General features: G+C 40.6%; 1 protein-coding gene across 2 annotated transcripts in view; it reads left to right on the forward strand.

The window, feature by feature from the left end:
• The window catches only part of LOC138282759 (fibrocystin-L-like), a 455,872-nt gene that overhangs the window by 57,324 nt on the left and 383,362 nt on the right, over positions 1-15,186 (forward strand). For both annotated transcript variants that reach the window (XM_069220630.1, XM_069220631.1), the window contains exons 6-8: positions 7,384-7,441; positions 12,582-12,675; positions 14,566-14,619. In XM_069220630.1, coding sequence (XP_069076731.1) covers positions 7,384-7,441; positions 12,582-12,675; positions 14,566-14,619 — 206 coding nt within the window. The remainder of the gene's footprint in view (positions 1-7,383; positions 7,442-12,581; positions 12,676-14,565; positions 14,620-15,186) is intronic.

Raw genomic sequence — 15,186 nt, forward strand, 5'->3', positions numbered from 1 at the left:
TGTGAAGTTCCTAAAGTACTTACCTGCAATACCTTTCGAATGAGATATTACATGTAAAATTTGAACCTGTGGTTCTTAAAATAAACTAAGAAAAGATATTTTTCTATACAAAAACCTATTGGCTGGATTTGTCTCTGAGTGTGTGTACCTCATTTATTGTCTATGTGTATGTACAACAAATGCTTAACACTACTCCTTGGATAAGCCTACTGCTCGACCACACTACCACAAAATAGAGCATTAGTATTATCTCTTTTTGCCACTATCTTACCTCTAAGGGGAACCCTTGGACTCTGTGCATGCTATTCCTTACTTTGAAATAGCACATACAGAGCCAACTTCCTACACCAGATCTTTCCCCTCTCAATATCTCATGAACCTGCTCACTATTGTTTCTGCTATTACTGGAAGGGGTTTCACAGGACTTGTGGGGCTATTCTCACTACTGCTAGTCCATATCATGTTTTGGTTCTCATCCCTGATTCAAGCTAGGACAAGGCCTTTGGTATATAACTTTGCTGGGATTGCATGTAGTGCATGGTTAACACAGGTAAAGCTCAAAACAATGGTGGTCATGTATGCTATAGCACTTTTGGAAGTTAAAATATAAAGCCCAAATCTTCTTCACAAGGGCATATAAATCAACTGTTATTACGGGAGGTACTTCATCAATGACAAAGGAAGAATTTCCAAATAAGGAGCCTCACATACTTCAATTAAGTTAACATATTCATTTGCATCCTTTCCTAAACAAACTATTAGCAATGAAACAGCTAAAGATCCTGCTGACAGCAGGCCAGAGAGGATTCTTGCATCTTCTAAAGTCTCTTAAGATAAGTTGGTGTCAGAAATCCCACCATCACCCTCAGAAGAGGGTGTGAGTCCCTTTGACTGTGAAATAATGGTAGCTTGCAATAACATATAAGGCCAACGCATTGGTTTAACGGAGGAAGGTAAAAGGCATAGGTCCAAATTTAACAGGGCCTAAGACAGAGTAGTTCTAATCGTGCACAGGTGGCTTCTCACACTTTTGCTTGAGGAGTCTACCAAGAACCGATTTCTAGGAATGAGCCCTTAAAACTCACTTTGTCACTCTGAAGGTACAATTGGGGATATTTCTTGTCCCATTAAACCCTGATCACCAGATTCACATTTTGCTACTCTTCAGTCTATTCCTTTAAGTCTGCCTCCTTTCCTGCTTTCTGCAGTTAGTTTATCTGGAAGGGAGGATCCTAGTGACGTTGTGAAGAAAACTATAGATTTCATTTAGTCAGGCCTGAAATGGAAAAGTTACATGAATGAATTTTGGAAGAAACTTTAAAATGGTGCCCTAAAAGCAGGATATCCCTTAGCAAAAGCACATTAATAGTTTCTCTTTCATTAAGAACAGAGAATACCTCCCATAGTGGTGATGGGTCAGCACATGTATTTATAGTAGTATTTCTACTTAGCAGCACATTGTATGATTATTTAATCAATAGTGGCATTTACAAATTAGTTCAAAAGTGCCTTTTCATTAGACATGCTGTGGGTCCAAAGGTAAAAATATGATCATTGCTTATTTTGGTAAAGCTACTAGGCCTCACACCCTCCTTTCCTAAAAAGAAAATCTCAGATTTGAAGGTATTAAAAAATATCCTTAGTATTAACATAAAAATTTCCCCTCAGTTTCTCAAAGGTGACAATGCCGTCCCCATCATAAAACCCCCCCAGCTGTTTCCATCCTTGGCCTTTCCAAGCTCGTACACAAGGACCATTAAATATTTCAGAGAACATTGCATTTCTTTGGAGGGGAGTATAATAATTTAGATGTACCATCCCTAGTTTCCTTCGTAGTGAAGTCCAGATCTTGCCCGGAGTGTCTTAAGCCCGACCTTCTTAAAGTAATTGGGTTCAAGCTGTCTTAAAAACCATTCCTGGTCTTCTTCTCCAATTAGAATGGACTAAACCAAGGGTGCTGTATGGGCTGCCCATCTGTCTTCACTATGACCCCCTACCAGGGCACACATATATTGCAATGTGGCAGCCCAGTAATATAGTTTGAAATTCGGGACCGCCCAGCATCCTCTTTGCCCAGAAAGTGTTAGATATATCAAAGCTCTTCTGGTCTTAGTGTATGCCCAAATAAATCTAGATGCCAGCTCATCTTAAAGCTGAAACCAGCGGCCCTCTAATTCGAGAGGAATGGCCCAGAAGAAATATAAAACATTGGGCAAATAAGCATCTTAGTGATATTTCAACAGCCAACTATCAATAGATGTACAGATAGTTGTGATTTCTCCAAATGCAAGCACCTCCCATTTTGTCTCCTTTACAACCACCCCTTGATCTGGATTAGCTTTACCTGAACCAGTTATATTAAATCCAACAATTGTAAGTTGTGGGATTTATTATAAGACTTTGATACCTAATTCAAGGTATCTGACACTTAAGGGGACTTTGTTAATTAAAATAAAGTCTCCCCATTGTAGCCTATCGAGGGCATTCACTACAGTGAGGGAAAACACATTTGTGTTTTACCTCACCAGGGCTTATACAAGTATTTTTATAAGGTTCCTGCTTAAAGGTACATGGCACCCAACCCTAGGAGCACATAGGGCACACCTTAGGGGTGACATATATGTAAACAATAAGGTAGTTTAAGACTTTGGAAGTCCTTTTAATTCCAAGGTCGAATTTGCACAAAACTTTAGGAAGGCCTGCCTTTAAAATGACACTGGTCACCTCAGAAGTGCACCTTTGGGGGCACTACCTATGCTGGGGTCCCTAAACCTACATTCCCAAATATATACTAGGAACTTATAGGTAGGCTGACACAGCCTATTATAATTAGCCTAATTTGCATACTCATTTTATAAAGAGCACAGGCCCTGAGACTGGTTAGCAGTACCCAGGGCACCATTAGAGACAGGAAAACACCAGCAAAAAGTGAAAAATGGGGGCAAAAGGTTAGGGGGCCTCTGCAATCAGCCCTGTTTTCTCCCAAGTGGCAAACATTTTCTCACAAATTGGTAACATTAGGGGCCAGATGTAGCAATCTTCCAAATTGAGACTTGCAATTTGCGAGTCCCTGCGACTCGCAAATTGCAACTCGCAATTTGGAATGCAGTACGGTGTCTCAGACACCGACTGCGACTCGCTATGGGGTCGCAATGACCCACCTCATGAATATTCATGAGGTGGGTCGCAAATTGCGGCCCCATAGCGAGTAGAGGCACTCGCAAACATGGAGGCCTGCTGTAGTCAGCAGACCTCCGTGTTCGTGACTGCTTTAAATGAAGCAGTTTTTTTTTTTTAAGTGTAGCCCGTTTTCCTTAAAGGAAAACGAGCTGCACTTAAAAAAAAAAACGAAACCTTTAGTTTCGGTATTTTTTCAGGGCAGGGAGTGGTCCCTTGGACCACTCCCTGCCCTGAAAAAATATTTTTGGGTCCATTCACAAAGTGGAAGGGGTCCCATGGGGACCCCTTCCAATTTGCGAGTGGGTTACCATCCACTTGAAGTGGATGGTAACTGCGACTCCATTTGCGACCGCATACGCGGTCGGAAATGGAATTGCATCCCACTGCGAGTCGCAAATAGGAAGGGAACACCCCTTCCTATTTGCGAGTCGGAAATGCATTTTGCGAGTCGGAGCCGACTCGCAAAATGCATTTCTGCATTCCGGTGAGGCTTTTGCGACTCGCAAACGGCGTTTTTGGCCGTTTGCGACTCGCAAAACCCTTGCTACATCTGGCCCTAGATGTCTTGGAAATCTGTGCTAATTATCTCAATCCACAAGAAAGGTATGGTGGTGGTGTTTTTGGAACTATATGACCCTATTCCACTTTTGTATGCCGTAGACCTTAAGAAAAACACATTATTTCATGTTACTTGATTTGTGGGCAGAGATATAATTGAAGGCAATGGCCAGTCTCTTATTATATGAACCTAGTAAGATTGATACATGTATGGACAACAAGTAGCGTGCACTTTTGTTCCAGTGGAAAGTTAACTGATGAGATCCTTGAAAGAAATTGGATCATTAATAATTGGAGCTGAGATGCCAAATTCTTGAAGTGAGCTGTAGCTAAGCTCCCACAAAGTGTAAAAATATAACATTGAGAAGTAAACAGGTTTTATGATGAATCACACGCTTACCCTTGGTAGTTTGGGACAAGCAGCAATGCATTTCAGGGGCACCTGAAGATTCACACCAAAACACCTTTACATTTAGGAAATAAGGAATTTGGTAAATACAACCAATTTGGGTAAGTAGAAAACAGCTTTAAATTACACAAAAATTAAGGAAATCAGATGTGGTCATCAGAAGATATTCAAAAGATGATTTAGGATTATTTGTGCCTTTGGAAGCAAATATTTACTGATCCAAACCAATGTCCCCAAGACAATGGCTTAGAAGGGGAACACATTTGGGAAATGGTGTCTTTTAAAAATTCAGTTTCACTTACTGGTAGTGTATGCCCATGTTTAGAAAGTTGTTGAAGAAAGCTAATATCAAGATCTTCAAAACCTGTGACAAAACTTCTACAGTTGCTTCACTGGCCTGCACATTATATTATTCTTTGAACGATTTGCCACTGGTTGAACTAAGAAAAAAATACTCTTTTCCTCTTCCAGTCAAGTTCATAATCAAAATTTCAGCTTTCAGTGTTATTGCTAACATTTTTACAGGAAGGTGTTGCTGTCTCTGTTCCTTGCATCAACAGCAACCAGTACGTCTCCTGAACAGATCCTGGTCCCTCACAGTCATTTGGGTCCCCTGAATCTGAGAGTAGTCAGAATTTCTAGTTGAAGCAGGAGTTCCAGTTCTCAGTCTTCAGCACGTAGACACAAATTCTTTAAAATCGTGTTTTTACATCTTAATTCTAAGCTGCACTTTGGCTTGAGAATGATAAAAAGGAGATCATGTAAGTTTAACACAGCTGCGATTTGTAAAATTCCCCATAAGAGTAATGTCAGAATTTCCACACATTGTCCCATGTTTCATTGCCTTGTGCTCTGAGTTTGCGAGTTGCCACCACAGAGCCTTATCCAACTTTCCCTTTTTCTCTCTCTCCTAGTTCTACCCCAGGCTAACTGCTTTCTGCTTATTTATTCCACTCTCTATAGGGTCAAAGCAAAACACAAGCTTCCTAAGTAAACCTTCCCTCCCCCTTTAGGGGACAATGCTACTTGTAGTCTGCAAAAGGTCTGCACTTACTAAGTAGGTCAGTGACGTAGATTCGTTTTGACCCACAGTTGCCAAAACTGTCTTAAGTGTTGTGATAGGAAGGATTCCATCTTTTGGGGTTCTATGTTAAGAGTGAGAAATGTCAATAGGCGCAGGGATGTCTAGACAGGAAGCAGTTTACAGAGACTTGTCAGATCAGGTCTGTGATCAGAGGTAAGTTGCCTTTCACAAGTAAACAGAAGGGAACAGGTGTCGCATAGAAACTTATTGATGCTAAACTTCGGAGGGTTCTCTAGAGGCAGGAGTTTACCTTAGGAGGCGAAACTGTTTTTCATAAATGCAGAAAAACAGCAACCTTGGAAAATCTGTCCTTGCAGCTTGCACAATAAAAGTGACTTTCACTAGGGGCCAGATGTAGCAAAGGGTTTTACCCATTCTGTCCTTATGGGAAAATGTGTTCGTACATATGGCCCTAAATGTTTTATTTATTTCAGTATTTAGTTAAACACGTTTTCTCACATCGTGGTAGCACTGGCTGACTTACCACAAAGGACATGTATTAATATCGGCCAACAATATTTTCTTATCCAGTCCAGGATGCAGAGGGTGGTGGTAGAAAAAGGCATAAAGTTGAACCAAGAGTAGGCACCCTTGATATTCAGCATTGATGAGCCGTGTCACTTAAAGTCTACAAGCTAAGAATTGAGGATATCGAAGCCCCATGGGAAGATAACCTTATGGAGGCTATAACACTTGAGTGCAGTCAGATATGGGATTCAGCCAGCATGAAGTAAGGCAAACTAGATAGCTCTATGTTATTTGAAACAGTTCATAAGTTCTCTCCTTAGAACATAGGACTTACCATGGCCCTCTGATTTCCCACTTGTTTGACGATCACTTTTTCAACATACGGAGGACACATTCGTCATTACTCCTAACACCATCATTTACTACCAACACTGAGTCCTATGTGATTGATGGGCAGGTACTTATATGGATATATATATATATATATATATATATATATATATATATATATATATATATATATACTCATTTTTTGGATATCTTCGCTACTTAGGCTTCATCTAGCACTCCCACCTTAAAGTCATTACATTTTCTTCTCACATTTTCAATAGATGCTTGACCAAGTTTCAGGTAGGTCTCTTAACGTCAGGTGACCCACTTACTCATGGACCATCCCTGTCTGATTCTTCACGGTCTTTATATATCCAACGTATCTGATTTTATTTATAGTATGCTTTCCTCACGTGGTTGGGTTTTCTTTCATCAGGACAGATTTTGGAACAATTACCTTAAAAACCTCACAAATTCCTTTCCTATGGCATTTCTTCTTGCTTATGCCATTTCACTGAGGTTATGTCTGTCTTACTTCACTTACAGTGGGTGGTCATTACTGTTGCCAGTATGGTACGCACTATAACCAATGTTTACTACTTTGTACCAATAGGTTTGACACCTATTTATCATTATGCATACCATATCTTTCTACAGCCTTGAAAAAGTCACTGTGTGACGAAACATGTGTTGGGTGTGCTTACCGAATTTAATAAATCATCCTTTGGAACATCAAAAAGACTACTGTAATTTACATTTTGGACTCCCTGTACCAACTTGGACTCCCTGTACCAACTTTTACTGTCACTATGTACCAATACTGATCTTCATGAGTGCTGTGGTCTCCTTTGTAGTTATCTGAAACATATTTCAACCTGTTCAAAACTTGCCTGTCATCAGACTTCTTTATATTGAAGTTACATGTTGATGAAAACTCCTCTCTGGAGGTGGACTGTTTATTTACTGCAGAAAGAGCATGCAATGTACTGTTTCAGAAATGCTGTGCCACTTCGTGTTTTTCTTTTCAGATAAATAAATGCAGTGACGTTCACATCTAAAATGTGTAGATTTTGGACCAAATTATTCCATGCACCTTTGGGAAAGTAAATTCATAGTCCACAAATGTTTTGAATCTTCACACACAGCCTACACGTGAATTAAAAAAATATGTTTTATATTCGAAAAAGTGCCTTAACATAAGACTATTTTGATTTTCTGCCTTCAAGCCTGAGAAGGTAGATATTGAAACCTTTAGCATGTTTATGACATATAATATAACAATCAAAACGCAGACTTCCAAAGTCACAGCTCTATAGTAATTCTACCAAAAAATAAATATTATTTTTATTTTTAGGCTACCTCGAGCAATACTCCTACCATAACAAACATCCAACCTTTATCTGGATTACCAGGTAAGACACAATAAAAATATGTATATATAACCTTTATTATTTTTATTTACAAGCGAAAAAAGGCTGTAACTTTGAAAACCCTTGAGAAAAAACACACTCAGAGCTGGCATTTGTTTATGTGCCGAAATTTCAAGGTGGAAAAAACAGAACACGCTTATTTTAAATACATCTTGTTAACAAATAAAAACGACTTTTTAGTGCCCACTTTATACTATGAAGATACAAGAAGGAATTTTCGTCCGAACTTATATCTTTCAGAAGAAAGCTAAGTAGGAATTGTATTCAATTGGAACATTGAATTTCCCTAAATCGTTAATGGAGTTTAACAGGCCGTTTGTGTGTTTTCATTCGGGACACACATGCAACCTTTAAGTTGCTAGGAGTCACAGTTTAGATCATTTTTTGTTGCTTTATGCAATGACCCATTTGCTACTGAAACTCTCAACTTTATTACAAAGCCTCGCTTGACTCCCCAAAGTGGAAGAGGCCCAACACTCTCTGTGCCACACCCTCCCTCGAGCCAGGACGCGATTAATGACGAGGTGATCAGCGACTTGTGGCCAGTGGGTCATTTTAGACTGCAACAGAGCCTGCTGCGCGAAGCCCGTCGCTTCAAATGAAACGTATTAGTTTGAAATTAGCTTTACAGTTGCTGTAGGATCATTGTGTCCTCTTCCTGTAATATTGTTGGGGTCAAATGGTCTCTAGTGTCAACGATGTCATTTTTTAGGCCAAAGGCATCAAGAAAACACAAAGTTCCAGATTTATTAAAGATTTGTGCTGGAATAAAGGGGTGTAAAATCATGCAAGGTCTTGCAAGGTCCGCTAAACTGGTTTCAATTCCAATTTGATCTCAGGCAGCAAAACGTACATTTTTAAATAACATTTTCTACTGTCATCATTGATTGACATTTTTGGTAAAATAAAAAACAATTTTGACAGGTTTCTGCTACTTTCCACTACTTTCCCCATCATAAGTTACAAGTATAGGATTTTAGTCCTAGCTATGCCTACCCAGGGAAAATATAGTTTGGCCTACAGAGTAACCAAGAGTTTTGCGGAAGTTTCTCAATGAAGAGACATGCTTTCCCTCAGTATTTAGGCCCAGATTTACAAGCGGCCTGTGCCGCCATTATTTCACTTTTTTTGACGCAGGCTGCAGGCTGCTGATCCATATCTACAAGGCCATACAAAGTGGCTTTACATGGCCTTGTAGATATGGAGTAAGACAGGGCAGAGCAAGTCTCTGCGTTGTCTTACTTTGCGTCGGGGAGGCGTTTTCATGAGTGTTGCATGGGATTTTGATGCGTTCCCAGATTTACAAGGTTTTGTAAACCTGGGAAAGCGTCAAAACCCGACACCACCCCAGGGGTGGAGTAGAAGTGACTCAGCAGGGAGGAGTATCTTTATTCCTCCCTGTTTTTTCCCTTTCTATGTACACTGCATTTTGCAGCACACATAGAAAGAGGAAAACTTCTCTTGGGCCCTTTCCTGCATGAAAACAATCATCAAGGTGCAAGGGTGCCTACATTCGCACACGGCAGCACTTTTGTGTGCCAGCGCAGGGGAAAAGGAGTGGAATGCACCATATCTCCTAGATATTTGTTTTTGATGCAGGGCAGAGCAGCAAGAAGGCCTGCCGTGCTACTCTGTGCAAAAACATTGTAAATCCGGCCCTTAGAATGTCACATTTTCATACATTAAACACAAAATTGCGTTCTCTGGAGCCACACATTTTACTCATACTTGTGGGTGGTGTGAATATACACAGCAGCCACACGTGACATTTAACTTACCACTAGTGCATTATATATGCCAGCTTACCATGGTCTTAGTGGTAAGCAAATTGGGTCAACTAATTGTACAGTACATGTTCAGGAACAAACCACACCCACTGCACCACTTAATGCCAGTATCACAGTTCAGAGTCATAAATAATACCAGCAAAGCCAAAGAGGCATTGGGGAAACCTCTACAAAGTGATGTCACTGGGAACACACAAAAAGTAAACTATTAAAGTATTGCACATACTAAGTAACCTGTTATTCTGAATACACAATTGAGTTATAAAAGTGTAACACTGTTCCACCCAGGGTTTTCCGGCACTAGACTAAAGGTTAATTTCAGATAAGCGAAAAAAGTTGAATTGCCAGGTCCTTAAGGTTTTATGGAAAACAAGATAACTATGTAATAATATGTTACTAAACTGGGAGCCTGTTCTACAGCTTAATAGACAGCTGAAAAGGACTGATTCCTCAAGCCACAAACAAGCCCTTTTCACTTTAAAGATAACAAATAAAGCTTCCTGAGCTATTGGTCTGATAGGGGTGATGTGTGACCTCATTGAATTTGGGTCAGTGCCAGAAAGACCTCTTTGGCACATACAAAAGGCCTTCACAAAGTAGGATGCTTCAAATATGTAAACTGTGAATATCACAAAAAGTCCTAGAGATCAACTGATGTGGACGAATCCCTAACAGAAAAAATAAACAATAAACTAAGGTGCAACAAACTGCAGTAATCGATATGGGATGGGAGCTTTCAGCATTAACTTGCTATGTTCGGAAGGAAGCATCAGCAAAGCTCTCCACAATAGCTTTAGATAGTAAAAACAGATTGGCATCAGTTTATTTATCTAAAGCAGCAAAAGTGAAATTGAGGTCGAGAAGAAAACAGAGATTCTTGGCATAGGGAGCATGGTATGTGATTTATTTATCTTGTGTTATTACTTCATCAGATAACCATAACAGTACACTGTGGTGAAGTAAGATCTGACTATCAATTCCTTAGTGATGAGATAAATGATGGTTTTATAAAATGTCACATTATAGACTTCATGAAAAATTACTTCTGCATGTATAAGGTGTTAATATGAGTGTGTTGCCATATACATGTTCACCAATAGGACCTCCTAGTAAATCTTTCCAGTGAGATGATCAGAATTAATGACCTTTTTATGCTATGAATTACCACCTTAAACAGAACTACTGGTCAGTTATTTCTCAAATTAGTTGAATGCATCTAATAAAATTACATTCATATCGCACCCAAATATTAGGGCAATTTAGTTATACAAGTGGGCTTGGGCGATTGCACAGCGGTGATAACACACACTGGCTCTCATTATGACTTCAGTAGACAGAAAAAAGCCCGTCCGCCGAAGTCCTGATGGCTAGGTTGCCTCCAGTGTGGCAGCCTCCACACCAGGACAATTACGAGTTTCCCGCTGGGTCAGTGAGTGGAAACAGTTTCAGCCCACTGGCCCAGCGGGAAACAGCCTACAGCATTGTCTCCGGCTCATAATAGAGCGTGTACGGTTCAGTAGCACCCATCGCAATAATCACTGCCTACAAAGCAGACAGTGAACATTGCAATGGGGCTGGCCAGGGGGGCCCCTGCGCTCTCCATGCCAAGTGCATGGGCAGAGCAGGGTCCCCCTGAGGCACCCTGCACCCCGTCTCCCCAGCCGTTTCATGGTGGGGTTACCGTCTTGAAACCGATGGCGGAGAAGGGTGGCATAATCTCCAGGGTGGCACTGCTTGCAGTGCTGTCCTGGATGATTAGGATTGCCAGCACTGCCAGACCGTCTTGTAGATGAAAAGTGGCGGTGATAATGGTCCGACCACAGGCTAACCTCCGCAGTCATAATGTGGCTTTGCGACCCTGGCAATCATTGGACTGCTATGGTCGTAACGAGGCCCATTATGTCTAGAAACACATGCTACTCTATCTGGGGCTTAGCTCAATACCTATGCAATGTATAGCTTTTGCTCTGTGGTGTCAGGTAAAAACTATGGGCCATATGTAAGGTGGCCCTTGCTCCACTGTTGCATCACTTTTTTGTGATGCGACGACAGTGCAACCCTTTCACTTGTATTTATGAGGTCATTCAAAGCCACTTTACATGGCTTTGGATGGCATCCTAATATATGGAGTAAGATAAGGCAGTTCAAAGCACCGCATTTCTTTACTCTGCATTAGGGAGGCATTCCATGGGCGTTGTGATGGGTGTTCCCACGCAACACCCATGGGGTTTGACGCATCCACTGATTTACAAGATCTTGTAAACCTGGCAATGCACCAAAACCTTATGCCTCCCCAGGATAGGAGAGTTTATAAGAGAAATATAACTATTTCTTCTATTTTGTCTCTTCCTATGTGTGCTGCATTTTGCAGCACACATAGAAAGAGGAAAAGGCCTCCCAGTATTGTTTCTGTGCAGGAAGGTGCCCCTTCCTGCAAATAGCAATCCTGCATGCAAAAGAGGCATGTCTCCCAATGAAACACCTTACCCAACACCTCCCATGTAAGTCAAATTACAACCAATGCCCTTTTCAGCCATGCCCTTCAGGAGGCCTCCAGGACCCAACGTCAATCAGAGCACTTTGCAATCATGTCATGGGTAAGTAAAAAAAATACAATACAATACAGCTAAACAGCATAGTTGGTTATACATCTGTGTGGTGATACTTGGCAGATAGAATTTTATGCTAGTTTGCTTATTATTGTAGCCTCCCAGTGTGATGCTCCTAATGTATTTTGCATATTTTTCATAGCTTAAAAGCATAATCACCCATGCCAAAATCCTGTTTTGCCAACTTGTGCTTAGTAACATGTCTAGAAAGGAACAGATGCCAAGATCTCAGGGAGACACAGGGTACAGGTATTCCTTCACTCTCCAAAAAATGAGTCACAACAAAAAGGACAGAGTAAGCACAAATTGCATCCTACATATGCAGAACCCGGGCATAAGACTATTCGACGTACAGACACAAAGCTGTAAAATAGCCCTTCACATTTAATGGACACTACTGTCATATTTCACAAAAATTACAGTTTAGCTCAATACTCTTGCATTGTAATTATCGTGCCTTTGGTTGTCCTCTTTTGCTGTTTGTTAAAAGGCATGTTTGAAAGATCCCTGTTGCCAGATGATTTCGCCCCAGTGGACTGTGGTCTGCTCTTGTATTACTGGTTTCCCTTGAAGTGCACCAGTCCCGTGTGTTGGAACTGCCCCCACTGCAGTGGCTACACTGCCCTTTTCTCTGTTCCAACAATAAAGGTATTGGTGTCACCAAGAATCTGGCAATGGGTATGTTGAACTGTTTACTAATGTGATGTAATTTATGTGATATGGCAGGTTCTATGATCACTATGAGTGGAAGGATTCTAACTGATGTCTATGGCAGTAATACCGCCCTCAGCTCTAATGGATTAAATGTCCGAATTTTGAGGTAAGCTATACTAACAGTATTGAAGTGCTCTGCAAGTCACCTCAGATCTGATATTGATATTTATAGTATTTATAGAGTGTGTGATTGCCCCCAGGTGCCTTGGCACTAATGCCTGTTAGATATAATCAAATGTTCTGCTAGCTGACTAGTGGAGATGTAAAAAGCCAGGTTTTTAGTTGTTTTCTGAAGCAGAGATGATTGGTCTGATTTATGAGATCTCTCTGTACAAGCATGGAGCAACTTTATGAACTCAAACAGTTCTCCTGCTCCATAGGAAGGACACCTGATTAATAATTCCACATAGATTAGGGTCCTAGGACCATAATACACCCAGCAGTCTCCATTATTGCTTTTGTTTTAATCATACCTGCTGGCACCACAAATAAAGGGACAACTTGGTGACCAGTAAGGTATTTTTATATTTAGATCTCGTTAGGCACTATACTAAGTGCTCCTGTAACTTGCCTGATTTCAGAGATGCCAGGGCATTTTGTTTCAAAATTTACTGACATTGAGGGTAAAACTTCGACCACCCTAAGACAAGTTATTAAAATGGGCAATTGCAACAGTTCGTGATGTAGCAGAATGGACGGCTCAACTGGAGATGTACCATTTTAATTTAGTTTTAATGTACTCAGGACTTATGTTATGGAGTGATCTATGAGCAGTGCTTAGTGCCCTAAAAGCAATTCATTTCCTTATGGGAAGCCAATGCAACAGCAACAGAGCTTCTGAGGTTGACTTAAACTTTGGGATTTTTATCAAAAGACAGGCAGCTGCATTTTGAAGAATCTGTTGTTGAGCGTCCATATAAAGTGCATTGTCGTAATCAAATCTGGAAAACACCAGAGCAATGATTACCAGCTTCTACAGTTCAAAAGAAATAAACTGGACAAACTTTCTCAAGGATTTTAATAAGAGGAAGCAAGAGGAGGTGATCTTGCTAATCGGGTTGGAAAAAGCCTAGTTGACATCAAAGATGACTCCTAGGTTCCTAACTTTCAAAGCCAGGACAGGGAGGGAACCTATATGTTGGAGCCACCAGGATGTTTTCCAGAAGGCTGTCTCTCTCCCAAACAAAAGAACCTTGTTTTACTTCAGATTGATTTTAAGGCAATTCTGCCTCATCCAACCTACAACCTCAGTCATACAGTTGTTAAATCGTATGGCGGTGTGGATAGTGTCCGGGGAAATTAAATGCCTGTAACAAAATGTATTTGTCATTGAATGGTGATCACATCTGATGGTTCAAAATAAATAAGTTAATGTCATGCCAATGAAAACAAATGTGGCTCAAAAATGTATGTTACTTAGAGCCAGTGCACTAATAATTACACATTCCCACATCTATTACTAAAGTGCAAAATAGCGTCCATGTTCTCACCACAGTCCAACATAACTGATGTGAGAAAATATGCTACTTATTACCACCGCTGAGGGGAAGCTTCATCTCTCATGAGTCATGGCCCCTCCTCACAAATCACAATAGTAACAACTAGCTAAACACTCTCTGCACACCTACGTATATACAACATATAATATATGCAATTTCAGAACATTATCTGCTGCAAGTTAGAATTTGACGTCATTCCTTTGTACCTGCATTCTCCCTGATTTGTAAGGTCCATTGCCACCTAATGCAAGCACAGCCATCGTTGAGGTCATTGCAGGTAATAATAGTCTACATCTTGAAGCATTCTGGTAAATGGTCTTCAGCCTCAGCTAGCGAGCAGTTTATTTTTGACAGATTGCATATAATGATGCTACTGCCTTGCCCATTTGTTTTAGTTAACTGTACTTATTAGAGGTTATGTAAGGTAATGTCTTATGGATGCCATTTTGCATCGACAATCAAACGTATCAAACCTATTCACTGTCTAACTTTTTCAGAACCTATGCTGGTGGAATGCCTTGTGAACTGCTCGTACCAAACTCAGACACTCTGTAAGTACCAAGCACATAAATATACAGCTGCTGCATATTTAGGGCCATCAAAGTAGTTTATTTGTATTTTTACTGTTGACTAATGTGCTTATATGTGCATACCATTCCCCACAAGACTGCATGATTGGTATTTACAAGAAATCGCCCAGACGTGGATCCCATGCCCACTGTGTCACTGGAACCAAACAACTCCCCATTGAATTTCCCCAATCAGGATGAAACCAGTCCTGAGTTCCTGTATTCTGATTCAGGGAGGACCTGGCCTGATAGTTCAGGGAGGACTGTTCTTATTGGAACAGGATCAATACTGGTTTGCTTATGCCTGAATCCAAACTGAGGAGGCATGTGGACAAAAGAGCAGTGGGTTGGAACACTATCCCTGAGCAGTTGCCAGTTGTTAGACAACTTTCAAACATTCCTCTCTGTACCTTTTATGTGTCAATGGAAATGCAGCATAAAGTTAGGTGTGCACAGGGGTCCAAGCATATAGAAATTCTTGATATTATTTTGTGTTTATGAAAAAATTTAATTACTGGCACCTGTGTGATTTCATCAGATTAATTAAGG

Source organism: Pleurodeles waltl, chromosome 2_2 (genome assembly GCF_031143425.1).
Source record: "Pleurodeles waltl isolate 20211129_DDA chromosome 2_2, aPleWal1.hap1.20221129, whole genome shotgun sequence".
NCBI lineage: Eukaryota > Metazoa > Chordata > Amphibia > Caudata > Salamandridae > Pleurodeles > Pleurodeles waltl.